This window comes from Ochlerotatus camptorhynchus, unplaced genomic scaffold (genome assembly GCF_037179485.1).
Source record: "Ochlerotatus camptorhynchus isolate MF236.1 unplaced genomic scaffold, CSIRO-AGI_Acam_v1.1 ptg000213l, whole genome shotgun sequence".
Lineage (NCBI taxonomy): Eukaryota > Metazoa > Arthropoda > Insecta > Diptera > Culicidae > Ochlerotatus > Ochlerotatus camptorhynchus.
This window is the reverse complement of record NW_027040703.1, coordinates 5,195,477-5,223,121: the sequence shown is the minus strand read 5'-3', so window position 1 is coordinate 5,223,121 and position 27,645 is coordinate 5,195,477. Positions and strand designations below refer to the sequence as shown.

The following is a 27,645-nucleotide window of genomic DNA, read 5'->3' as shown; positions in this document are numbered from 1 at the left end:
CCATGCTGGAGGTGGCTGGGTTCAATTCCCGGTCCGGTCTAGGAATTTTTCGGGTTGGAAAATTTCTCGACTTCCCTGGGCATAGAAGTATGATTGGACTTGCCACACAATTAAACCAATGCAAAAATGGTACAGGCATCGAAAGCTCTCAATTAATAACTGTGGAAGTGCATCTAGAACACTAAGTTGAGAGCACGCAATAAGCTAATATGCGATATGCAATAGGCTTGAAATGCGAAGAAGAAGAAGAAGAAGCATTTACCGCAATACCCTTAAAGATCCCAATTTTGAATTATTTTCAGTCACCCTGTACATTTCTAAAACCGAGTCCCATAATCGTCAACACTATGAACTCGGAAATTTGTATTGCGTTGTACGAGAAACGGTGGAAATATGTAATTTTTTAGATATTCCATCAACAGTTCTATGAATTACTTTACGAAAAATGTATTTTTGAACGATTAAAATTACATTTATAAGTGATTTTTTTTGCAAAAAAAAGAGAAAATTCATGGAATTTATCGTCATCCACACGGCATTCCATTATTTTCCAATCTCTCTCTCTCTAACTCGTAATTATGACAGTTGCCCCTCATTATCATGCTGATTGCTTAATGAGAAGACCCTGCTCATAATCTAACCAACCCACAGACCATACAACCATAATCAAGCCTTTAAAAGAGGGGACGAGAAGATCCTAATCAGATTTATTCCGGCTCTAGGATGTAATTAAATTAACCACATTTTTTTTATCCACCTCTCTCCTTCAACCACAGGGCCCCTGGTGTACGTACTACGTCGTCAACGGTAACCTACGACTCCACCAAACAGCATCGACCGTCGCCTACCACGACGACGGAAAATTTGCAACGTCTCATCATTTCCCTGCACGGCTTCATTCTCAGAATCTCAGAATCCTCCATCACGTCGACCAACGCCAACGCGATCGTGAGGGAAGGGCAGAGTAGGCCACACGACTCACCCGGCCCATCAAACCATTATCATCGTCGTCATCGCGGTAAACGACATCTACACGAAAGCTTTTATTGGCGTGCCGGCCACAATCTGACCGCTTACCACGGCAAAAACGGAAACATCCGAAACAACACACAGGAAATAACAAAAAAGAAAAAAAGAAAGCAACAAGCCATGAGCTCTTCAACACTGACCAGCATACTTATGGCGGCCGTCTCGATTTTGAGTATAGTCGCTGCCGGTGAAGCAACTGCCGGTGGAGGAGGAGCTTACGGAGAAACGGACAAAGGTGGCGGAGGAGGACTTCTGGAGGCAACAAGTGCCACCAATTACGATGCTGATTTCAGTGAAAATGGCACTAATTTGCTGGCGATAACTCCATTAGCACTGATGTCCAAGCACGGCGGTACTTCCGGTGGGGCAAAACACCAAGAGGATGTGTCACCGGTTACCCTTTCAACCGAATGGCCACGGCTGGCTCGATTGCTCTTGCTGGCCAGTCTCTCCGTTATCGGGAGCATCGGCAACGTGTTTATGATTTCCTCTGTCATGATTGAAGATCACCTCAAGAAAGCAGGTAAGCACCATCGCTAGACGACGAAGTTTTTCTTTCCATAACCAGTAAACATATAGCGAATTCGATTTGATGCGTGAGTTTTACGATTTTATGAAAAAAGTTTTCCACCCTAGGATGAGTGATTAGTACTGCTTTTTTTTTTCCTTTTTCTTCTAAGAATATTTTCCATTCTCTCTTTCTCACGAAAGTAGCTACTAGATTTCTTCCTTCCTGTCTTGCGAAACGATTTCGAACTAGAACTTTGGTATAACTTCCTTCTTCACTGAACTGCCTTTACCCTTATTCCGCTTGCATCACAATCACGCCACTAGCAGTAGCAGTAGCAGCAGTGCTGCCAAGTAGAGTTAAAAACCATCATTTTCCTCTTCCGCCAGCACTGTCTTCGTTTCCGTCATTCATGTCAAGAAAACTAAATGTTCAACTCTGCCATCATCCACTTCACGCTTTCCGATCTCCTTTATAGCAAATATTGCCGTACAGCCCACGGATTTCAATCTACCTGCCACCTTTCTACCATTTCTAGTCTCACTATACACGTATAAATGTATATTCAAATTTCATTCATAATCATACCGCTCTGAGTCTGAGATTTAATTAACTCAAATTAATTGCTTAATGCTAGGGTGAGCACGGAAACAGCTGAGCGTTGGACCCCATTCATACTACGTTTATCAGGATTATAGACGATGAGTATCATCGTGGGAAGAACCTATTTTATGTTTATTTATGAAAACAGTTGATCCTATTTATGAAATTTGTCCTCACTGTAGGTTGAATTTAATTTCCCTTTGAAGGAATGAATTGAAACAAAAAATGTTTAGATATAAATTTCATCAATTTACCATAAAGCAAACCCAAGGCAATAAGGGACATTATTTTTAGGTTATGCTCCATTTTCCGAGCATTCCGAGCTGTAAAAAACTAGCTTGTTGTTTGTCGTTCTGATAGCAGGGTTATTCTATAACAGGCCATCTGACAGTTTCAACTGAAAGCCAAAGTCAATTCCGGCAAATTGGACACATTCATTCATTCAATACCAATAATCACGCGTCTCTACCCAATGATTCACAACAGCACCGCGCAAATTTGTTTGTTCTTGAAGAATACGAGAGAACTGTGTACCTGTTTGTTGAGAAACATTAATTGGTCTAACTTTTCATGACATCATCGGCTTTTTTTTTATAACATTTCAAGTTCCTTTAACTAACCCCAAGGCTGCAAAATGCGTGTCGATGCCTGTTGACATGGCTGGATCAATCGTTATGATTCAGCCACCATTCGAAAGGCATGGCTATCTACTTTCATTTTGAACAGGTAGAAACCTAATTGGACATAGTTGGCCAACCGGAACGGAAAAAAACCCGAAAATGCCCCAAGCAAAATGCGTGTCGCTTGAAGTTGACATGACTGGTACTCAGCAATTTGGGTACCAAATTTTAAGATTGAGTCACCATTTCAAATGTATGACTATCTACTTTCAAACGGAACATACAAGGACATTGGATTGTGGTTGGCCAGTCGGAAAGGGAAAACCCATGAGAGGTGATTGAGATTGCATACAATCATGAGCATAAGGGAAATATGCCATCACCATATCGATTCTGCTACCGGGTGGCACGAAAATGGTCCTCTGAATATGCGGAATCACCGGGAAAATGGTCAATTCCTGAAAGTATACCTAGAGACCCGGGATTTTTGCTGAATTGCATGCAATCATGAGCATAGAGGAAATATGCTATCACCATATCGATTCAGTCCTCTTTTCCCTTCCACATCTTGTGTGAGGACGTAGTGTCGCGTGAAGTACTCGTTGCTATTTTCGCATTTTTCGGATTAAATCCGTAATTTTGTAACCATGGCGGACACCACTGAAGCCGAGGGAGTTAAGAAGAAGCGCGCGTTCCGTAAATTCACCTACCGCGGTGTGGATTTGGACCAGCTGCTGGAAATAAAGCAGGATTTGTTGATGAAGCTGATGCTAAGCGACGGCTGAACCGCGGCACTCGCCGTAAGCCGATGGCTCTCGTTAAGAAGCTCCGCAAAGCTAAGAAGAATGCTCCACCAAACCAAACCAAGCCAGCTATCGTAAAGACCCATCTGCGCAACATGATCATCATAAGACCTTCAACCAGGTAGAAGTCAAGCCAAATCAAATGATCGGCCACTACCTTGGTGACTTCTCGCTGACCTACAAACCCGTCAAGCACGGTAGGCCCGGTATTGGTGCCACCCACAGCTCCCGTTTCATTCCACTGAAGTAGGGCGGGCTGAATCAGTGTTTAATTATCTTATTTCTTGTAAGTAGATCGAAGCGAAGGTGATGAAAATACAAAAAGGAATCTACTATCAGGTGGTTAGAATAAGGTCCTCTGGATATTCGGGATCACCGACAAAATGGTCAATTTCTGAATGTAGACCTAGAGATCCGTGATTTTTGACGTAGAACTACGTCTTTGTCGACTATACTGGGGTGCAAATCAAAAAATATGTGTGGTGAAGGAGTGTTAGGTTTTGAACGCTTGTAACTTTGTCATTTATAGATGAAATTAAAATCCAAATACGCCAATCGATAGGATATTACATTACGAACCTGTTGAAATAAATATTTTTCCAATTTTTCTGTAATTAAACTATTGAAAATGAACAAATGATAATTTTATCACTGATTTCATGAAATAAGCCTTTTTTCCAAACCCAGTCATCATAAACGAATACCACTTGGTTGCACATCATTCTGTTTGAACCTGAAAAGATATAAATCAGTGCTGCTCTCATGCCACTGCTCATCATCTCATTCTCTGCTTGAACGTCAAGCAGTTGAGTTCGGTCTTTGCTCGCTTTGTCGAGTTGTTCGATAAATCTATAGTTTGTTACAAACGTTTGCAGATATACTGCACGTCGCGTCGTCAGTAGTGTCGGTCGCATCGCGTGATGGGAAGACAGCGCTCTCGGAGCCGACTTCGTGAACAAGCGGAGAAGAAGAACAGTGGTGAGGGTAGCTCGGTACCTACCTCAAATAGGTACGCTACTCTGCCCACCGATGTTGGAAATACCAACCCAGTCCCGGTGAAGCGGACGAAAAAGAGGAAGAAGAACCAAGGTCAGTCCGATGGTACGAGCGGACGCGACGATGTTACCGCGACGAACGCCAGCGACATCGGTGATTTCGGCGACGCCGTCGAAACCGAGAATTCTGCCGGCCCGAGTGCGGCGAAAATCAAGCTTCCTCCACTGGTGGTGAAGGTAGTGCCACTCAAGACGCTCATTGGCGATTTCGCATCGCTGGGCATCGCAGCTGAGTACAAGATCAGCAGGATCGGCACTAAGGTGATGCTCCGGACGAAAGCGGAATACGAAATCGCAGTCAAATTCCTGAAGGATTCCAATGCGGAATACTTCACGCACGACATCCCCGGTGAAAAGCCCTTCAAGGTAGTCATCAGGGGTCTTCCGGATGTTGATCCCAAGGCGATCGAAGAAGAACTCAAGGACCGGTACAAGCTGGCCCCAATCGCTGTCTTTCGGATGACGAGGCGAGACGAAAACGTGAAGACGTACCCGGATTGTCTTTTCCTGGTGCACTTCCAGAAGGGAACGGTGACGCTGAATGCGCTGCAGGCTATCCGCTCAATCTACTCCATAATCGTACGATGGGAGCCATACCGTGGAGGCCATCGCGATGTGACCCAGTGCCAACGATGTCTGAACTTTGGACACGGCACTCGCAACTGCAACATCAAGCCACGCTGTAGCAACTGCGCTCAAGAACACGCCACTTCCAACTGCCCTGCGGATGGAGCCGTGGCGTTAAAATGCGCCAACTGTGGTGGTGCTCATCAAGGTTCCGACAGACAGTGCTCCAAACGCGAGGACTTCAAACGCATCCGAAAACAGGCGGCAACTAACAACCAACCAGGACGCAAGAAGGACAAAGTCCCGGCATTTCGGACGGAGGATTTCCCGCCCCTTCGTGCTCCTCAGCAAAGGCAAGTGAATTCGCGGGTGCATTCCGCTCAAGCAACTTCCGGTGATTCTGCTGGCCAAAGCTCTCCATCCCCCCCTGGATTCTGGAGACAACCAACAGCGCAAAACAACAACCCCGATCTGTTCTCAGCGGATGAACTGATGGAAATCTTCGTCAACATGTCCGGTGCTCTTCGTAAGTGCCGCAATAAGCCCGAACAGATCCAAGTGCTCGGTAAGTTCATCATCCAGTATGGCGTCTAAACCGCTAAGTATCGTCACCTGGAATGCTTGCTCTGTAAGAGCAAAAGAGATTGAGCTTGCCGACTTCCTCCGCAAGCACAGCATCGACGTGGGCCTTCTAACCGAGACCCATCTAAAGTCCGGTGACAGCTTCTGGTTGCCTGACCACAACATTATCCGGCTTGATCGCACCAGCTCCAGGGGGGGGTGGTGTTGCGGTCGTCGTCAAGAAAGGAATAAAATACCACACTCTGTCCCATATCCGCACCACTATCATCGAGGCCCTTGGTGTGGAGGTGGAGTCGTCGACTGGATACGTCCAGTTCATCGCCGTCTACTGCCCTCGACAGTGTGCCGCCAGCAGTGGACTAGCGGCTAAATTCAAGAAGGACCTGTCCACCATCACCCGTACCGGTTCCCGCTTCGTAGTTGGAGGAGATCTGAATGCTCGCCATGAGGCCTGGCGGAACTACCAGCAGAACCAGAACGGTCGTCTCCTGTTCGACCACTCACAGCATGGGCTGTACTCCGTTTGGTTTTCGGATGAGCCAACATTTATCTCACCGGCGGGCAACCCATCGACGCTAGACCTGTTCCTGACAAATATCGGCTTGTCCAAGCCGGTAGCCTTGAACGAACTCAGTTCCGACCACCAACCGGTGGTGTCTGAGCTGGGCTGCAACGTGGCTCCTGCTTCAAACCTGCGCAAGGACTACCATCGCGTAAACTGGGCCCAGTTTGGACGCGTGGTAGACAGGCACATCATCGACAACCCGCCGCTTGACACCGTGGAGGACATCGACCGAGCGTTGGAGGGACTCCACCAAGCCATAACCGTGGCTGACGAGGCGTGCATCCGACGAGTTCCTGTGAGGGGTAAGTTTATTGCTATTGATTCCCACACCCAACTCTTAATTCGCCTGAGAAATGTTCGTAGACGCCAGTTTCAGAGGACTGGAGATCAAGCGATGAAACGTGAAATGGCCGATCTGAACAAGGAGATTGCTTCCAGAATGGTCTCACTCCGGAACGAAAGTTTCGGGCGGCTTGTCCAGAATCTGGACGACCGCTCCAGACCATTCTGGAAAGTTGCCAAGGTCTTAAAGACGCACCCTAAACCCATTCCGCCACTAAAAGATGAAAATGATGACGATCGGCTCATAATCACCCCTCAGGAGAAAGCAAATGCGATTGGTGAGCATATTGCCAAATCGCACTTGCTTGGCTCCAACATCCAAAGTCCGCTCGAAGTTCAGGTTGAGCAATGCGTACTCAACCTTGATTCCTCCCCTTGTGCCATCCCTCCGGAGGATAGAATCACAGTGGAACAGATTTGCTCAGCGCTGAAATGCACCAAAAACATGAAGGCCCCCGGGTTTGACGGAATATTCAACCTAGTGTTGAAAAATCTCAGCATGAAGGTTCACTCTCTGCTGGCTGCTGTCTTCAACAGATGCTTGGAACTGCACTACTTTCCAAGTATCTGGAAGACAGCGAAAATCATACCTATCCGCAAACCCGGGAAGGACCCAACGCTAGCTTCAAGCTACAGACCAATCAGCCTCCTTTCAGCGCTGAGCAAATTGTTCGAGAAACTCATTCTCAATTGTTTGCTCAAGTTTGTCGAGGAAAATAACATTCTCCTTCCGGAACAGTTTGGGTTCAGAAAGGGGCACTCCACCAATCACCAGCTAGTGCGGGTGATGAATAACATCCGAAGTAACAAAGCTGTATCCAAGTCCACAGCCATGGCATTGTTAGACGTTGAGAAAGCGTTTGATAATGTCTGGCACAATGGGCTTGTATACAAGCTCTGTAACTTCAACTTTCCATTACATCTGGTTAAAATCACCCGTAGCTACCTCCAGCAAAGGTCGTTTAAGGTATCGTTGAATGGTTGTCTTTCAGACACGTTTTCCATCCCTGCAGGAGTCCCGCAAGGCAGTCTGCTGGGCCCCTTGCTCTACAGCATTTACACTTCCGACATTCCTCCCCTTGGAGACGGTTGCGTGTTTTTCCTGTTCGCAGATGATACCGCAATAGCCGTCAAAGGAAGGATGCCTCGCGAAATAACGAACAAACTTCAACGATGCCTTAACGCCTTTGCTGATTATGCCACCACGTGGAAAATCAAAATCAATGCTTCCAAAACACAAACAATCATGTTCCTCCATCGACAATCACCCAAACTAAAACCGGCTCCCTCTTGTACTGTAATCATGGATGGCACAAGGGTTGAGTGGTCCGCCGAAGTAACCTATCTCGGGATGTTGTTTGACGAAAAGCTCCTATTCCGCTCGCATGTGGAGAAAACCGTAGTCAAATGTTCTACCTTGGTTAGGTGTCTGTATCCGCTGATTTGCCGCAGATCTCGCCTCTCAAGGGTGAACAAACTGGCCGTCTACAAACAAATCATAGCACCTGCGATCCTCTACGCAGCTCCGGTGTGGGAATCATGTGCACAGACTCACAGGAACAAAATTCAGGTAGCTCAGAATAGAGTGCTGAGGATGATTCTTGATCGTCCTTTCGACACTAGAATAACAAATTTACATGAAGAGGCAGGCATTGCCAAAATAGATTCCAAAATTAACGAAATTAAGACTAAATTTGCACAAAAATGTAATTTATCAGAACATGCTTTGATAAGCAATTTGTATATAGTAGGTTAGGTGTACATAGTAGTTTTAGGTTAGTTGTAGTTGTAAATAGTAGTTATAAGTAGTCTCATTTTTCCAATTCAAATCAAACCAATCCCACCAAGGTGGTCATACTTTAAAATAGGCCTGATAGGACTAGGAACTGTAAATAATAATTAAAATCTCAAATGTACTAAAGTTGAAAAGACGCATCTGTGTCACTTAACAAATTCATACATGTAAACCACACAATCACAAGAAATAAAGATCATTTAAATGGCAAAATGCCACTGCTCATTAACGCTTCGGACGGCGTGGCGCTTGGTCCTGCAGCAAGCAGGACCAAATCAGTGGCTTAAGGTGGATCACGGCGTGACCACAATGAGGAAAAGCACACACGCCCTTCACAACAATCTCTCGCCCCCCCCCCCTCAACAACCTCTCCTACCCCCCCACCATCAAACCCCTCCTACCCCCCTCAAATACCTCTCCTACCCCCCCCCCCCTCAAATGCCACTCCTAAACCCCCTCCCCTCAAATACCACTCCTAAACCCCCCCTCAAATACCTCTCCTAACCCCCCCCCCCTCAAATACCTCTCCTAACCCCCCCCCCTCAAATACCTCTCCTAACCCCCCCCCCCTCAAATACCTCTCCTAACCCCCCCCCCCCCCCCTCAACAATAACCCGAAAACGAGACAGACTTTGACGATCCCTTTTTTCCGGGAAATAAATTTTAAACAAACCACAATCATTAGTAAAACCAAGTTTTACCAAATTTGAACAAAAAATTGCATTGAAGACATGTTTGATGACATTCAGTTGGTGAATTACACACAACTGACGGTTAAACATATCTGGTGCCTCTATATATGCAATTATATTAACATCCAAAGTCCATCCTACTTTACATATTCTGCACAAAAGAAACTTTCTGCTCCGCCCCATTCATAAAAAACTGCGGAAAATCCTATCAGGTTCTGAACCGGAAAAGATATAAAACAGCGCTGCTGTCATGCTTTTGCTCATTGTCGCTTCGAACGGCGTGGCGCTTGGTCCTGCAATAAGCTGGACCAAATCAGCGGCATAAGGGGGATCACGGCGTGAGGAAAAGCAATAATGTAAACCCCCTCCGCCCTTCACAACAATCTCTCGCCCCCCCCCCCTCAACAACCTCTCCTCCCCCCCCCCCCACCATCAAACCTCTCCTACCCCCCCACCATCAAACTTCTCCTACCCCCCCACCATCAAACCTCTCCTACCCCCCCCCACCATCAAACCTCTCCTACCCCCCCCACCATCAAACCTCTCCTACCCCCCCCCACAATCAAACCTCTCCTACCCCCCCTCCCCCACCATCAAACCCTTCCTACCCCCCCCCCTCTCAATTACTACTCCTAAACCCCCCCCCTCAAATACCTCTCCTAACCCCCCCTCAACAAAAAATAACTCGAAAGCGAGCCAGACTTTGACGATCCCTTTTTTCCGGGAAATAAATTTTAAACATACCACAATCATTAGTAAAACTAAGTTTTACCAAATTCGAACAAAAAATTGCTTTGAAGACATGTTTGATGACATTGAGTTGGTGAATTACACACAACTGACGGTAAAAGTTTTTTGTTTAAATGATCTTTATTTTAGTTTAACTTGGACGATTACCATATAAATTTTTACTAAGTGATTTAATTGCTTTCTTCATCTTTAGGTATGGGCAAAATTTAAAATTTGTTTTACAGGATTAGTCCTAGACTTAGTACACGGTCGACCACCTTGGTGGGATTGGTTTGTTTTGTTTTTAGAATTTGAAGAGAAACTACTTAATACTACTATTTACAGCTTAAAACTAACCTACTCTACTATATACACTTAACCTACTATGTACAAATTGCTTATTAAAGCATGTTCAGAAAGATTGCATTTTTGAATAAATTTAGTTGTCATATCATCAATTTTGGAATCTACTTTGGGAATTTCTGCCTCTTGATGGAGGTCTGCTATTCTTGTGTCGAATGGACGATCTAGGATCATCCTCAACACTCTATTCTGTGCAACCTGGATTTTGTTCCTGTGGGTCTGAGCGCACGATTCCCACACCGGGCGGTATATAAGATCGCGGGGGCTATGATCTGTTTGTAAACAGCCAGTTTGTTTTGCCTTGAGAGGCGGGATCTGCGGCAAATGAGCGGATACAAACACCTAACCAAGGCGGAGCACTTAACTAGGGTTTTCTCTATGTGCGAGCGGAACAGGAGCTTCTCATCGAACAACATCCCGAGATAAGTAACATCAGTGGACCACTCGACCCTTGTACCATCCATTATTACGGTACAGGAGGGAGACGGTTTAAGTTTTGGTGATTGTCTGTGAAGGAACATGATCGCTTGGGTTTTCGAGGCGTTGATTTTGATTTTCCACGAGGTGGCATAATCAGTAAAGGTGTCAAGGCATCGTTGCAGCTTGTTCGTAATTTCACGAGGCATCCTACCCTTGACGGCTATCGCGGTGTCATCTGCGAACAGAAAGAACACGCAACCGTCTCCTAGAGGAGGGATGTCCGACGTGTAGATGCTGTAAAGCAGTGGTCCCAGCAGACTCCCTTGCGGAACACCTGCTGGGATCGGAAATTGTCCCGAAAGGGAACTATTCAACGACACCCTGAACGACCTTTGCTGGAGATAGTTACGGGTGATTTTCACAAGGTATGGTGGAAAGTTGGAGTTACAAAGCTTGTATATAAGTCCGTCGTGCCAGACATTGTCAAACGCCTTTTCGACGTCTAACAAGGCCATGGCTGTAGACTTGGATACAGCTTTGTTACTTCGGATGTTATTCATCACCCGCACTAGCTGATGATTGGTGGAATGCCCCTTGCGGAACCCGAACTGTTCCGGAAGAAGAATGTCATGTTCCTCCACAAACTTGTTTAGTCGGCTGAGGATCAATTTTTCGAACAGCTTGCTCAGCGCTGAGAGTAGGCTAATCGGTCTGTAGCTTGACGGTAGTGAAGGGTCTTTCCCAGGTTTGCGGATCGGGATGATTTTTGCCACCTTCCAGATGCTTGGAAAGTAGTGCAGCTCCAAGCATCTGTTGAGGATGGCAGCCAGCAGCGAGTGGACCCTCGGGCTGAGATTTTTCAACGCTAGGTTGAATATTCCGTCAAACCCGGGAGCCTTCATGTTTTTACTATATTTCAGCGCTGAGCAAATTTGTTCCTCTGTAATCCGTTCTTCTGGAGGGACGGCACAAGGGAAGGTATCGTCTGGACGCACTGCACAACCTGGTTCTCGAGTGGACTTGGGATTGTAGAGCCAAGCAAATGCGATTGGGCAATGTGCTCCCCAATTGCATTGGCCTTCTCTTCGTTGGTGATAAGCCGTTCGTCATTGACTCTAAGTGGTGGAATGGGCTTGGGGTGAGACTTCAGCACCTTGGCAACCTTCCAGAATGGTCTGGAACGGTCGTCCAGGTTCTGAACGAGCCGCCCGAAACTCTCGTTCCGGATTGAGACCATTCTGGAAGCGATCTGCCGATTCAGATCGACCATTTCGTATTTACGCTGCAGATCCCCAGTCCGCTGAAACTGGCGTCTACGAACATTTCTGAGCCGAATCAAGAGTTTGGTGTGGGAATCAATTGCTTGAAACTTACCCCTCACAGGAACTCGTCGAACGCACTCTTCGTCAGCCACGGATATGGCTTGATGGAGACCCTCCAGAGCCCGGTCGATGTCCTCCACTGTGTCGAGTGGTGGGTTGTCGTCGATGTGGCGGTCGACCACGCGTCGAAACTGGACCCAGTTGACTCGATGGTAGTCCTTCCGCTGGCACGGTGCAGGGGCCACGTTGTAGCCCAGCTCGGTCAGCACCGGTTGGTGGTCCGAACTCAGGTCGTTGACGGCAACCGGCTTGGCTAATCTGGTGTTTGCCAAGAACAGGTCCAGCGTCGATGGGTTGCCCGCCGGTGATGTGAAGGTTGGTTCGTCCGGAAACCAGACGGAATAGAGACCATGCTGGGAATGGTCGAATAGCAGGCGGCCGTTTTGGTTCTGCTGGTAGTTCCGCCAGGCCTCGTGCCGGGCGTTCAGGTCCCCTCCGATTACGAAGCGGGCATTGGTGCGGGTTATGATGGCAAGGTCGTTCTTGAACTGCTGTGCTGTACCATTGCTAACGGTACATTGCCGGGGGCAGTAGACAACGATGAACCGGACGTTTCCGGTCGATGTTTCCACCTCAACGCCGACGGCCTCGATGATGGAAGTGCGGTAGTGGGGTAGGGTGCAGTACTTGATGCCTTTCTTGATGATGACCGCGACACCGCCCCCCCTGGAGCTGGTGCGATCAAGCCGGACAATGCTGTGGTCGGGCAGCCAGAAGCTGTCACCGGTCTTGAGGTGGGTCTCGGTGAGAAGGCCCACGTCGATGTCGTGCTTGCGGAGGAAGTCTGCAAGCTCAATGTTTTTCGCCCCTACGGAGCGAGCGTTCCAGTTGGCGATCTTTATGGGTTCACGGTCCATAATTAGCGACGAAGGAGATGATAGCTTGGAGCTGTTGTGTTCTTGTTGCGCAGGTGCGCTTGATGATGATGGCCTGGGCCAACAGTGTGACGATCTCATCCGTTGACAGCGGAGAATCGTTTGTAGCTTCACCGGTTGTACCGGCCAATCCCGGAGCAGGGGGATCCGTCGATGGGCCGGAGGCTTGACTGGGTACTGCAGCGGCAGCCGACTGGGCAGCAGCCAACTGTTGGTTGAGCGGGAGCGGCGCCAACACTGGAATTGGCCGTGGTTGGACCGGTGATAACGGAGGAAAGTTCTGCGCGTTGTTTTCCGGGACCTTCTTGCGACCGGGCTGGTTGTTGGACGAGGCCTTCTTCCGGATCTCGGCGTATTCGGCCCGCTTCGGACAGGCCTTACTCGTGGCCTTGTGGGCAGCACCGCAGTTGGCGCATGTGGGAGCGGCTTCCTCGATGCTGTCGCAGTCGTCGATCTTGTGGTTTTTGCCGCATTTGATGCAGCGGCTGGCCATGCGGCAGTTCCTGGTGCCGTGCCCGAACAATAGGCAGTTCGAGCACTGAGTGACGCCACGGTGGGTTGGCTTATACCGCTCCCACTTCACTACGATGTGGAACAGTGTGCGTGTCGTATGGAGATCCTTCACGGTTGTGGAGTTCTTCTGCAGATGGACCAAGTAGAGCTGGTCACGATACTTGATGGCCTTGCTGCGGGTCATCTTGTGGATTTCGACCGGCTTGAGGCCGTTCGCCTTAATCTCGTCCATTAAGGTGGTGGTGTCCATGTCGTGGAGCCCGCGCAGCACCACTTTCAGCGGCTTGGTGGCCTCGACGTCGTGGGAGAAGTACTCCAGCTTCATCCTGTCCAAGAGGGCCTGGACTGCGTTGTAGTGATTTTCGGCCGAGACCATCAGTTTGTAGCCTTCCGTGCACCGTTGAATGGTGCAGCGAAGGCCCTGCTTAATGTAGAAATCCAGCTGCTCCCATAGCCCGGGAGGGAAGCCCTTCACATAGAAGGGTGGCAACTTAACTTTTTTAGGCACCGTCTCAGGGTCCGACTGCGGCTGGGCTCCGTTCTGCAGGGCGGAGAACGGATTGTTGCTCAGCAGCTTTTTTGCTGCCGATGCGGTGGCGCTGATGTCTTCAGGTCTGGGTCGTTTAGTTCCGGGAGGCCCCGGCTGCGGGTCCGCAACGCCTGTCGGGACGGGCAATGGGGTTTTCTTCTGCTTCTTCTGAGCTGGCTCGGTGGTCGCGCCGTCTCCTGGGAGAGTCTGTTTTCCCGGTAAGCCGGCACTCGCGTTACCGCGCGATTTCTTACCCATGGCTGGGTCAGCGAGAGCGTCACTATACAACGCGGAGCTAATTCGACTTGCGAACGAACGAACGAAACTATAGAGAATTCAAATCGACTGAACTGCTCAACAGTCTGGCAGCGAATGATGCTGACGGTAAAACATATCTGGTGCCTCTATATATGCAATTATATTAACATCCAAAGTCCATCCTACTTTACATATTCTGCACAAAAGAAACTTTCTGCTCCGCCCCATTCATAAAAAACTGCGGGAAATCCTATCAGGTTCTGAACCGGAAAAGATATAAAAGAGCGCTGGTGTCATGCTTTTGCTCATTTTCGCTTCGGACGGCGTGGCACTTGGTCCCAGTGATGCCACATATACAGATTTATCTGTAATGATACAATTTTTTTTTTCAATATTTTGATACAGATATCTGTATATGCAGATTACAGATTTTTGAAAAATATACAGTTTTTTCAGATTTTTCAAATAAATGTATAAATAAATTTCATATATTTTTTTTTTATATTTATTATTTACGATAAATAATTATTTTTTCCCTTCTAAGCAACTTGAATTCAATCTGATCATCAAATCCAAATCGATTTTTCACTAAATGAATATTATTATTTTAGCTGCGAATTGCCTTGGAATCTTTCGAATGGACTTATCATTTTAGAAAACCAACCAAGGGGTTGATTAAAGTTTGTGAGTCGAAGAGTCAACTTGATATTTTTATAATTGAAAAGCATACTTATAGAAATAAAGATTATTGCATGCCATTCGACTAAACTTCCAGTAAAAGTTCTGTGTTATGTCCAATGTCCAGATAAAGGTTTTCGTAACCTCAGACAAAAACAAAATCAAATTCTAGGGATTTTTGATAGGGGAAATGTTTGCTTCAGCAATACCTTAACTTCGTCAGGGGGGTAAACAAGGTCTTTGAGAGCTTAATTTTGGCATGTGGATACATTGTGTTTTAGAGCATCTATTGGCCAAATTTGAGTGCTCTAGAACTTTGTTTACCCTGCTGACGATAATACGTTAAGGTATTGCCGAAGCCGACATTTCCCTTGGGTAATTCATTACGAAAATTTTCACTGTAGAAGAGATACAAAACACATCAAGATTGTGGGATTTCAAGATTTTAAAAATAGACAAATTCTTTAGAAAGCAAACTTCATTAAAATGCTACGAAATTCGCAAAACTTCTATAAAGTTTGCCGCACTTGTATTTCTGAAGAGGCCTGGCCCCCTTGTCACCCCCATTAGCTATGCCAATGAAACTTTAGTAATTTTTTATGATTCTAAACTTAGAACAAACTGAACTATTTTGAACTATGAATTTGCTCAATGGAGATTTACGTAAATCCGCACTGAGACCATAAAACGGAAATTATACAGATTATTGTGAGCAAGATTTTTAAAAAGATTTTTTGCGATGAAAATACAGATCTAAATTCGAAAAATGTGGCATCACTGCTTGGTCCTGCAGTAAGCAGGACCAAATCAGCGGCTAAAGGTGGATCACGGCGTGACCACAATAATGATGTAAACCCCCTCCCCCTTTCACAACAACCTCTCCCCCTCCCCCTTCACAACAATCTCTCCCCCTCCCCCCTTCACAACAATCTCTCCCCCTCCCCCCTTCACAACAATCTCTCCCCTCCCTCAACAACCTCTCCTAACCCCCCACCACCACTCATCAACAACCTTTCCTAAACCCCCTCCCCCACCCCTCAAATACCGCTCCTAACAAATCAATATCTATGTGTCGGCCACATACTTACAATATGTACATATAAAAACCATGCGTGACCACACATACTATTCATTTGCGTGTAAATTTCATGTGTACTTCTGAGTGGATTCTGTTTATGTGTGGTCAAATGAAAATCATGTAGAATTTCACATGGATATTTGTCAAGAAAAATGTGTAAATTGATTTGAGTCAACCATAACCGAAACATTGAAATACTTGAAAATTTTAAGATAAAGTATAATAGTCAAAAATGCATGAAAAACATCAATTTTGTGTGGTTCTACGTCATACTGCGGTCGTGTCTAGGACACAACCCTTTACTTTTTATGGATCATTCACACATTTTAAGGGATTTTCACAGGGGTTTTATGGATCATTTTGGGTGTTTTTTAAGGAGCGTTTTTAAATTTGTTTTTTTATAATCAAAAGCATGTTTGCCGAGGAAATGGTGTCTGAAAGTTGACCTGGAGACTCACATTTTTTTTTCAAAATTGCATACAATCTTGAGTAAAAAGGAAATATGCCAACATCGATTCTGCTTCCGAGCGACCAGAAAACGTCCTTTCGGATATTCAGATTCACCGAGAATGTTATGTAGTCATAAAGATCCGCGATTTTTTTTACTGCATGCAATCTTTAGCATAGAGGAAGGTTGGCTAAAAAACAGTCATCCAAATATTCAAACTTCGGGAAAGTGGAAATTTTCGGGAAGTGGTCCTAGGGCTCTGCGTTTAAAAAAATTAAGTATAGAATTCTGAGCAAAGTGGAAATATGTCAGCACCCGATTGCAAGAAATTCTAGGATTGGTTTTGGAAACTTGAAACTCATGTTCTGCCCGACAACAACTCAGCAGCACGAGACTCCTTGAACTGTGTCTCAGAGTCGGCGCATTTCTGGACAAACTGGAGGGGCTACGCGGACGAAAAGGCACTCAAGCTTTCAAATGAACTGAAACACTGCGCGGATCAACTTAAACACTGTATTTTTTTCAATTAACGATAGTGTGGATTGTGTGGTGTTATGATCGATTTTTTGGCACATAACCTTGATGACGATGGCGACTACGATTACTGCAGACCAGCGAGCGCTCGCTGCGGTTACGGAATGATCCTGTCGATAGCGAATGATTAAAGGCCGATCGTGTCGGCAACATGCCGGTACCACCGCTCGGTGAAATTCCGGTACAATTCCGACAATGGCGGATGAAGCGAGGCTGACTGAACGTCGGCTGTAGTGCGATGGCGAACTGGTTTTACCGGGGCGGGTATAGCGGTTTGTGGAGATGGTTCCAATGCACCGGCGCTTCCTTCTGACGAAGCCGGTCGACGACGGCAAGGCCGCCCTCCTTCTCCTTGGCGTTTAGGGCCTTCAGCCCAAGAACGATGTCATTTACGTTTAGGTCAAGGTAACTAAATATCACCTAAACCGTGGCGTGCAATGGCGGTCCTTGACTCGCCAACCAGAAAACAATTTGATTGGTTGAAAAAAAGGTCCTAACAAGAAGGTAACATCCATTAGTGCCGTTCTTCGACCAATTTCGAGGATGACTTAAGGCTGGCGCACAATGCATAAGTTTCCGGGTTTTTTTTTTGACATGGGCTAACTGTCAAAAAACCTGAAAATGTATCCATTGTACACCGGCCTTTAGGCTTTACCTGAATCAGCTGAATTGGCGATTTACACTTCACCTTGATTTACTACTCGCTCTTAGTATTCTGTTAAAGTATACTCCACAGACACGTCTGGTTTGGAGCACCAGACAATCAGGATTTTTTTTTACTCTAATCAACGGCAATAAATTGTACAAAAACGTAATTGTTGCTTAGCACTTTTTTTTATTGATTGATTTACTTTCAGTCCGCATTGTGCTTTCTTGCCGTGCGGATCTATTTGCTTTTTGCTGAAGAAAGTGTTGCTGCTTCCTAAAGCTACAACAAATTTAAGCAGCACTTTTCAGTGCTCAATATTACCTACACATTGTCTACCTTGTTAGACTTTTATTCTTCTTCGATCCCTGTTTGAACCATACTCGAGGTAATCCTGCTTGGACATCGACTTGGAAAATTCCTCTTCGATCCTTCGAATTCTTATAGTAATCTGCTTGGAAGTCGATTTGGAGAAACTTGGTTCTGCCGCCATGGCGCCTAAGCGCAAAAGAAAAGAGCAATCTCTTGATCCCCCTCCTGATGAAATTTATTTAAGCAATCAATTTAATATGCTCACGGATGGTGAGTAATGATTCATCATCCAGGCAAAATTCCATTAAATATTCCCGGCTTAAAGCCAACATGGAATAAGTCCCCCTATTGTCATAACCACTTCCATTTTCCATGCTCTTCACACGGAACTTTTGAACTTCGTTAAATTCAAGTTTTCACTTCAAATTGGCCGTCGGGGTGAATGCCGTGTATTGGCTGAAGCCTTGGACGGATTCAAACGTCTTCTCAAGTATCTAACTGAGAAGCAACACACATTTTCACTTACGACACCAAAACTGAACGTCTGTTCAAGGTTGTCTTGAAAGGTCTGCCCAGTGGTGAATCCCTGAATCAGATCAAAGATGAATTAACAAAACTACTTGGAGTTAAGCCACTCCAAGTAATCAAAATGAAAATTAAATCCCGTCCTGGCCATTCGTGCAACGGGATTTCTAATGATTTTTATATAGTTCACTTCAAATCTAGTGATCTAAACAACCTTAAGGCCTTAGAAAGAGCTAGCCTTATGCTTCATGTCCAAGTGAAGTGGGAACACCTCAGGAAGACTGGAGGATATTTCGAAAACCTCACCCAGTACCGTAAGTTCCAGGGATGGGGTCACGGGACCAAAAATTGCTACATGTCAGCCCAAGTAACATTGTAAGTTTTATTGAGGTTTTAAAGCACTCTATAAGTCTAAATCATGGTCTACAGTACCCTCATAAAACCCAAATTGTTACTTGGAATGTAACCAATAAGCCCGCTAATTTGGATTGATTTTGTTATATAAGGCTTTGGCGCATTATTTGTCGGATTATTACAGCTGGTTACTTGGGATTGCCCCCTCACTTTCATTCCATTAGCATAAACGAAAATTTGATATTCGGAGTTGTGCTTTCACAAAATTAGAAAGTTTGGTCAATGTTCAATATTTAATCATAATTTGTTACTTCAAGCAATCAGAAATTTGCGCATCCAAGCAGAATCATAATTCTAAATGTTCATTGGATAGCTTAACGTAGGAATTTATCCGCCTCTTAAGCACATAATAAGAAACTAGAACTACAAGTATTCAGAAATATATCTCTTAACTTTTTGCCATTCTTGCATTTATACTAAGACGCTCCAACCCATTTTCAGAGGTTTAATTTTTGTTGGACCGAAGCAAACACAACACCACCCAGAAACTCGCAATCCACTTGGTGCATGAATTTTGTAACAAACAACTAGGGGAATTTACGTGTTCTCGGCAACCTAAGCAGCGACCTTCTTTCTATAGCCTTTTTCTCTATGGAACGCACACATATGCAGTATTGGTTTGTTTACAATCTTTTACTGCCAGCTGCTCTAACAATTTCAGTCGAAAGAATTGTTAAAAACTGTTTTGAAACGCTTTTACAAAGCTCCAATCTTCTCTAGTGAGAGCGAGTATTGTCGGCAACCAGTTTTGCTTCGGCAGTCGTTCCATTTGAACTGCATGTAAATCTGCTGTTCTATTATCGGCAACTCGAAATCAGGTACAATTTGTAGTGCGTGTGTTTCATTTCAAGAAAACCCTGCTAGATTGCTTTTTCTCAGTGGTAAAAATATAGTCAAATTGAAGCTGAAAGCATAAAGAATCGTTTGCATGCATTCAGCGAAGTGTTTTCGTAAGAAAATCCAGTGAAAATAGTGTTTCAATTTGGGTTGCCGAAAATAGTCTGTCATGCCGAAGCCGTCATTTCCCCTATGTAAAGCTCTACTTAAAGATGTAAATGAATTTTTACCGTCCCTCTGGATCCCACTTCAACACACGGATGGCCCAAAATCATCAAAGTTCAGTTCGCCAAGCACAATCTCACGAACACTAGCGTGTAAATTCAGAGGGGACATTGTTCAAGTAGACCTGGAATGATCTGCCCGACAAGTAGTTTTTGATGATCTTCACGAGGTAGATCGGAAAGTTGCATCGGTGCAGCTTGCACACTAGACCATCATGCCAGACATTGTCGAACGCCTTTTCGACGTCCAACAATGCCATGGCAGATGTATTGGAAACGGACTAATTCCGCTTGATGATGTTAGTAACCCGTGTCAGTTGGTGGATGGTAGAGTGGCCTTTCCTAAACCTGAACTGCTCTTTGAGAAAGATGTTATTATCATTTGAAAACACCAGCAGACGGCTGAGTATCAACTTTTCGAATAGCTTCGAGATGGAGGACAAAAGGCTGATAGGGCGATAGCTTTCGGCACTGGTAGGATCTTTGCCAGGCTTGCGTATTGGAATCACTTTGGCTAACTTCCAGCATGCAGGGAAGTAGCCAAGCTCCAAACATTTGTTGAAGATAACGGTATAACGGCGCCGGTGGTGTAGTGGTAAGCGTGATTACCTCTCACCCCAGCAGGCCTGGGTTCAATACCAGTCGGCGCCGCCGGGATATTCTGAGGCATAACATCTCTGATCACGCCTTCCTTCGGATGGGAAGTAAAGCCGTTGGTCCCCGGTTCATGAGCTGATGGGTCGATAGGTAGGGTCCAGGTGTGGAAGCTGCCTTCCTGGCACGTCGGTAGCATTGGTGCTCAGCACGAAAAACAAGATCGACGGAAAAAACAAACCAAAGGAAAAAAAAAAGAAAAAGATAACGGTAAGATGGTTGAAGAAGTCAATACTCAAGTTTTTCAACTCGAGGTTGACCACACCATCCATTCCCGCGGTCTTCATGTTTTTAGTGCTTCTAATAGCTGCTAATCATCAGCCGATATTCTACTATTATCATGCACTACTACGGGGGTGTTAGCGACTCTAGACATTGCCTCCAGTACGGCAGGCTCATGGGGGTTCACCATGGTTTGAGCGGAGGAACGACAGCAGAACTATTATATAGTTTTACAGGTTCAAGCAAAACGATGCGCAATCAAATGGTACTCGATTATGACGCCTTGGTTTGGGGAGAACGTTTATTTCATTGAAACAGTGATACAATTATCACTTTTTTTTTGTACGTTTTTCAACGATTTTTTTTGAGAAAATTGGAAAAGCATTTATTGTAACAGATTGTGAGTGTTATTTCCTATCGATTGGTGTAATTATATTTTAATTTCATCTATAAATGACAAAGTTATAAGCGTTCAAAACCTTACACCTTTTTGCGACGGTCGCAATCTTATATTTTCGATTTACCCCCAGTACCTTCCCGTAAGACGTAGTCTACGTCAAAAAACTCTTATAGTTTCATACTGCTGCCGAGCAAAATTCCAGGGTGGACCGCACCAGGGAACAGTTTAGTGATTTGAGGCACTACAAATCAGAAAATTTCTTTGCAATCCAGAAAACGAAGCCTATAGTTCTTGACGCCTTGTCGACAATATACGAAATGTTTTTCTTATACGTTAGCTGGGAATCCAAAATTACTACCAGATCTTCCACGTAGTTGACACGGGAAAGATTGTATTCATAAGTACATTATCGGTTCCTTCTTGCGAGAGAGAGTCGTTACTGAACACTTCGCGGGGTTGACGTAGGTCAAGTTGCACCAGTTGCTGGCTTCGAGGTGGCATTAAAGGAACTGACCTGACAGTCATCGATAGAACGGACCCGAATATAAATGTTAAGATCATCTGCATACGATAACCGAGGTCCTTCGAGGCCCTTCCGAAATACAGATAACCAACTAACCAACCTTCGAGGACCAGATTCACGTCGTTGAAGTACAGCAGAAAAATCAATGGGCCTAAGAGACTTCCTTGAGGTATCCCTGGCGTAGCTGGGTAAGTATAAGACTGGCAATCACCAATGGTTACCATTAAGATATGAACCAGCCAAAGGCTGAAAATCTTTATAATAAAGGGAAAAAAACGGTTACCATCAGATATGACCGAAACGTGGTCATCGATTAACTCTCATCAGAGAATATGATCGAAAACTTGTCTAAAAGCATGTCAATATAGACCTTCTGGGGGGGAACCTCCCCGTTCAACATCATTGACGATGGTAGGCCGGACTCGCTACGCTGCCCATTTACGTTATTTCAGAAGGACTTCGGTGTGCCTTGACTTTGCTCTGAATCCCACGTAGCGTGAATAGTATCGACGGCCAACTCAATTGGTGGTGTTTATTCGCCGTACATTTTGCATTCTGGAGAGAAGCATCAAATGTATACAAGTAGTAGATATCAGGCAAACAATATGCAATTGTTTGTTCTAACCTTGCATCTTTCTATGACACAACCCAAGTAACAATTCAGTAACCATTTGGCACCCACTCTGATTTATGATGGTTTTATGACGGCAATGAACAAACCATTTAGTATAAATACAGCATTTCAAAGTGTAAAACATTCCTGCTTAGTAATTCAGCTTTTTGCTGTTTTAAAAACCTTTTATGGCTGGCAAGAAAGTCAAAAGCTGTCTTGTTTTATAAATAAATTTAAAACAGTTCTCAATCCCTCCTTAAAACTGCTCTGTAATGCAAGCATAAACGTCATTAGCAATTGTTTATTAATGTCTTGATAAAATACTTTATAAACGTGTTCTATCATTATAAAAGCAACCAAAAACCATTAGATTTTGCATTAGAGCAAAAATCATTTATTGTTGCTTTTTAGGCTTTTTAAAGTGCATCATAAACTTCCCAATTACTCTGTTTACAAATTGAGCTTAAAAAATGGTTCCTCATAGTTAATAAAAGCCAAATTTATGACAAGGAAATCTCGAAGGATAGACGAAGTAGGATGAAAAATTCAAGTCGATTTCAGCAAAATCTACTTCTTTAGAAGAACCAGCACACCATCAACGACTGACCATCTGGCGGAGAAGAGCAAACTAAGCGGGCCCCTCGAATTCATAAAACATTGTCGAAAGTTGAAAAACATACCAGCCTTCTTTAGATCTTGCGAATAGATGACAATCGAAATAAAAACCGACAGCAAACCACTGAAACTGTTAGTTAGCGGAGATTAGCTGGTTTCCGATCCATAGCAGCGATTATATTCGGCGAAAGAATCAACTCTTCGAAAATTTCATTCAAGCGTACATCTCTGCATCGTTGGATGGTGCACTTCTGTAACCATTCGGAAGAAGGGGATCTTTTTCGGTTCGAAATACGAAATGTTGCAAAACAGTATCGCAAACTACCTGAGTAACTGGTCCCAATCCATCGGAGAAAACTGCCTGGAAGAACCCTGGATCGCACAGCGCAACTAAATATCAAAAGATAAACAAACTTTGACGTTTAACTTTTTGCAGGCAACTTTGCCTCCATAAATGCTGCCATAAATCTGAATGGGTTAGGATCAAGCAAAATGGCTTTAGATAAATACAATTCAGGCTGCAAGTTTTCTTCATAAAAGCCATTTTAAAACCTTATGAATTTGTTAAGGATTTCTTGAAAGCAAAACAACTTTTTCACAAATGACCCACGTTACAATTAGTTTGCTTGTTTTTTTACAATCTTCGATTTTAAATCTATATTTCCTTGAATATAACTATATGTTGGTAAATTTAGCAATAAACAAACATTTAAATGCGAAAATCATAAAAAAAAATCTCGGTCTACCTCGATCTGTAGAATTTTTTTTTTTTCAATGTAAAATAATTAGTCAAATCGACGTTTTACGAGGGCGGACGTATTTTTTTTTCGATGTTTTCACGTATATTTCACATAACATTTAATAAGGCACTTAAAACTAGGCCACTTAATGAGAACTATTGTGATAAATTTGAATATTCAACAAGATTTTTATACCATCAGTTTCTATTTTAATTATTTTGATAAGATTCATAAATCCTTTTCTATCTTGATTAATTCTTTCCTAGTGGATTTAGCAAGCGGCTAGGGGAAATGGCTCGGAAAGGGTTTTTATTGTTGCTAAATAGCTTTTGTTGTAGCTTTCAAATGGTTCTCAATGCGTTTGTCATACAACCTTTTGCAGTAAATCAATCTTGAAGAGCTTCGAGAATACACCCTTCAGAACCTTCTCCAGGGTGGGCCAACTAGGCATATTCTAGTCTTAATGAGGTTTTGGTGGATGCATTAATGACAAAATAGCCTTGACCAGGGTTTTATGAATGTTGATTTATAGTTGCTTTGTAGTATTTCATAAAAATTAAAATGTTACTTGGGAAGAAATTCGAAAGATGAAAGAAGAACCTATTGTAGTACCCTATAATCCCCAACTGCGTTCAATTTTTCTCAAATTTCTACTCAAATTTATACACAAGGATGTACTATCTACCAAGTGACTTGAGTTAAATTTCATGATGCGGTATATGAAATACATATTTTAAAGACATGAAATAATGAATTAGACTTAATTAAGATCTGATCATACGCTCGTAGATGGTTAAGCCCCCTCCTTCCCACCCAATCCTTCCAAAACATCACCCATTCACCCAACACCGCCGCGAAGATTTTCCTCAGTTTGTTCTAGTTTGCTCCACACCTTTCTCTATCTATCTATCTATATATCCCATTATTCTGCAGGTAACGCATTCATAGTGAACATAGCGCTCGCAGATTTACTAATCACTAGCGTAGTGATGCCAGCGTCCACCATTGTGCTCCTCGCTGGCATTGACAATTCGGACACGGAAGTATGCAAATTTCAGTGGTTTCTAGCTGCTTGCTCGTTTTTGGTTAGCATTTTAACCCTAGCAGTAAGTATTGGGATATGAAACTGAAGAACATCAAAAGATAAGCACATGCTATACCAAAGCACAAGTAGCTTGTTTGTGTGTGTGTGTGTGTGTATGTAGCATTGATTTAATGTTGTAGTATGTATTCCTTAGAATGAAAGTAGTAACTTGTAAATGACTGCTTGGTAGTGATTGGTAGAACTGCATGATTAGATTAAAAGCTCAGTCGATTCTCTTGAAAAGGTAAGAAAATGTTGAATGACTAAAATTGTACATACTCACAACGTTAGATTAGTACAAAACAAATGATGGAGCATTTGAAAGTGACTAAATGTGCTTTCGATGTGTGAAAATTGTGTGTATCCAATCGTTCATACCATTCCTATGCTATTTTCAGATAATGGCCATCGAAAACTACCTAAGGCTGTGTACGGCCCAGAATGAACGAAGCTGGTTTAGCAAAACGAGCGTAACCGTGATTCTACTGTTAATCTGGATCATCGCAAGTTTATTCTCCGGGATGCAGTTCATGTACGACATCGACTTTGACTATTGCGACCAAAAGTCGAAGCACATAGTGCCGTTGGAAGCCGGGTGGATTGGTCTTATGGTGCTGCTTCCGCTGCTGCTATCATTACTCACCCACATCCGAATCATCGTTGACGTGAAACGCAACATGAGCCTACCGAACTTCAAGCCAAGCCTGGCCTACACGTGGGACCTCTCGTTGGTCCGCACCAACTTCTACAGCTTCCTCATATTCGTCGTATTTTGGTTACCATTCTGTGCCATCTTGGCGTACGGGACCACCAAAAGTGTATCGAACCGGGTGTTCTACAACACAGCCTGGATTGGCCTATCCAAGTCTTGCTTCCACAATGTGATCTACTGTCTGACAAATCGTCACTTTCGCAGTGCGTACATTAGCCTGTTCAACTATTGCTGTTGCAAGACGACGGTGGCCGTATCGAGACGCCAACGGACCGATGGCAACCGACCGACGGCGGACGTACGGGTACACATCATCCCCGGATATAACATGTACACCAGCCCACAGCGGGCCGGCAACAGCCACGGACACTGGGGAAAGCGTGAGTGCCATGAATTATGATCGGAAATGTAGCTAAATTGATCGAGAACGAGGAACGGTTTCGATTAATTTACGCCGCCGTGAATTTGAACACAAAACTCTCGCCAGCAGCGGAAAGCCGCGTTTTTCGTTGTTGATTCAGCACAAAGACAAACATCAGAAAACAAGCATTCAACTGAAATTTGAAACGGGTTTCTGAGTGGCTGCCGTTAGGGACCTATGTACTATCCACCATCGAGCGTCGTCGGGTCGGATGTTGATATGCTTTGGAAATTGGTTGTGGGGCTTGATGTTTAACTGGACTGGCATTATTAATTGATTAACCTGGGATGTGATTGTGCTTGAATTGAACTTTTTCTCCTTAACGTATTGGCCCTTCTGTTGTAAAATATTTACCCTCCTATTCTAAACAATCATGTTTATTTTCAATCCAAGGAACAGTGGTCCAGGATGAGAATTTAGCAAGACAAAAGTGATAAGGCTTTTGTCTTAAGTTTTAGACATTTGGTGCCTTCGGTATACTTTTTCTGCTTAAGCAGCTGCTTCTTATTGCCGTTTTTTTTTTTAAATTAAGGTGGTCCTCAAATTAATTGTAACTCTAAAACTAACTTCTTTATTTTTGAAAATAGAGACCCTTAATATTGAACAAACCTGTAGCTAAGATGATTTCAAGCTACTTTTTTATCTCTTAACGTCCTCATTTAGGAGAACTTTTCCTAAAATGACTTATGCCTTGTTTAGACCAGTACTATCCGGGTAAATTTAGAGTTTCTTGCCAGCTATTTTTTTTTTCATTTGTGCGCCCCCGTACAACTCAAATCTATGCGTAATTTCCTTGAAGTTAGTTGAACACCTTAAGGTTCTCTGATTTTCCCTGATGAAACTACCCTGAAGCTCTTGCAATTCTCCTGAAGTTTTTGGTACTGTCCTCAAGTGGAACTGTCCTAAAAATCATGAAACTTCCCTGAAAATCTCTGGAATTCCATTAAGTTGCCAAAATATTTTTGAAGTTTTCTTAACTTCTAAATAGCTGTCTTGAATTTATCGAAACTAACTTCTCCAAAAGTCTGGACTTTCCTGCTAAATCTATTGGGACTGCTCTTGAGATATCTGAGCTTTTCTGAAGATCTATAGACGTAGCTTCTCTGAAGTTTTGACTTCCGTTATGGTCTCTGGATATGCCTGAAATGCTTAAACCTTTTAAAAGTTCCTGCTTCTTCTTTTGTTTTGTATTCGCATTTCAAGCTTATTGCTTAGTGCATAATAGCTTATTGCGCTCTCAACTTAGTGTTCTCAATGCACTTCCACAGTTATTAATTGAGAGCTTTCGATGCGAATACCAATGCATGAATATGTATATTGTGTGGCAAGCACAATGATACTCTATGCCCAGGGAAGTCGAGAAAATTTCCAACCCGAAAGATTCCCTCGACCATCGAATCGATCCCGCCGATCCCCTTGAAATATGCCTCAGGGATTTCAAGAAATTTTCGTCAGATTTGCTTTAGAATTTATCATAGAATTCAACAGGACCTCGCTTCACAATCGTTATGGAATTTTAAATCTAACTAACTTTAAATTCTCCGTTGGACCTTCTTTCAGAATATCTTTGAGGATATTAAGTCAGAATTATCTCAAGTAAATATCCTCATTCTTTGAGTCCTTGGAATTCCCCTCTGTATTATTTTGGAACTATGCATAGAATTTGCATTAAATTCTCCTCTAATATAATGAGAGAGAGAGAGAAGGATTAGTAATTTCCATTAAATTCCACTAG

General features: G+C 44.0%; 1 protein-coding gene and 1 pseudogene across 1 annotated transcript; both read left to right on the top strand.

Annotated features, from left to right (window-relative positions):
* The first annotated feature begins 1,028 nt into the window (after positions 1–1,028).
* Positions 1,029–26,175, top strand: LOC135703462 (melatonin receptor type 1B-A-like). Its single transcript, XM_065224715.1, has 3 exons — positions 1,029–1,552; positions 24,627–24,799; positions 25,176–26,175. Exons 1-3 carry the CDS (start codon positions 1,150–1,152, stop codon positions 25,887–25,889), a joined length of 1,290 nt encoding a protein of 429 aa, XP_065080787.1. The 5' UTR covers positions 1,029–1,149; the 3' UTR covers positions 25,890–26,175.
* On the top strand, positions 3,310–3,890 carry LOC135703460 (small ribosomal subunit protein uS19-like; annotated as a pseudogene).
* Positions 26,176–27,645: the final 1,470 nt, after the last annotated feature.

Coding starts and splice junctions, on each gene's coding strand:
- LOC135703462 (XM_065224715.1), top strand. CDS start 1,150: ATGAGCTCTTCAACACTGACCAGCATACTTATGGCGGCCGTCTCGATT. Junction 1,553..24,626: donor AGATCACCTCAAGAAAGCAG/GTAAGCACCATC, acceptor ATTATTCTGCAG/GTAACGCATTCATAGTGAAC. Junction 24,800..25,175: donor TTAGCATTTTAACCCTAGCA/GTAAGTATTGGG, acceptor TGCTATTTTCAG/ATAATGGCCATCGAAAACTA.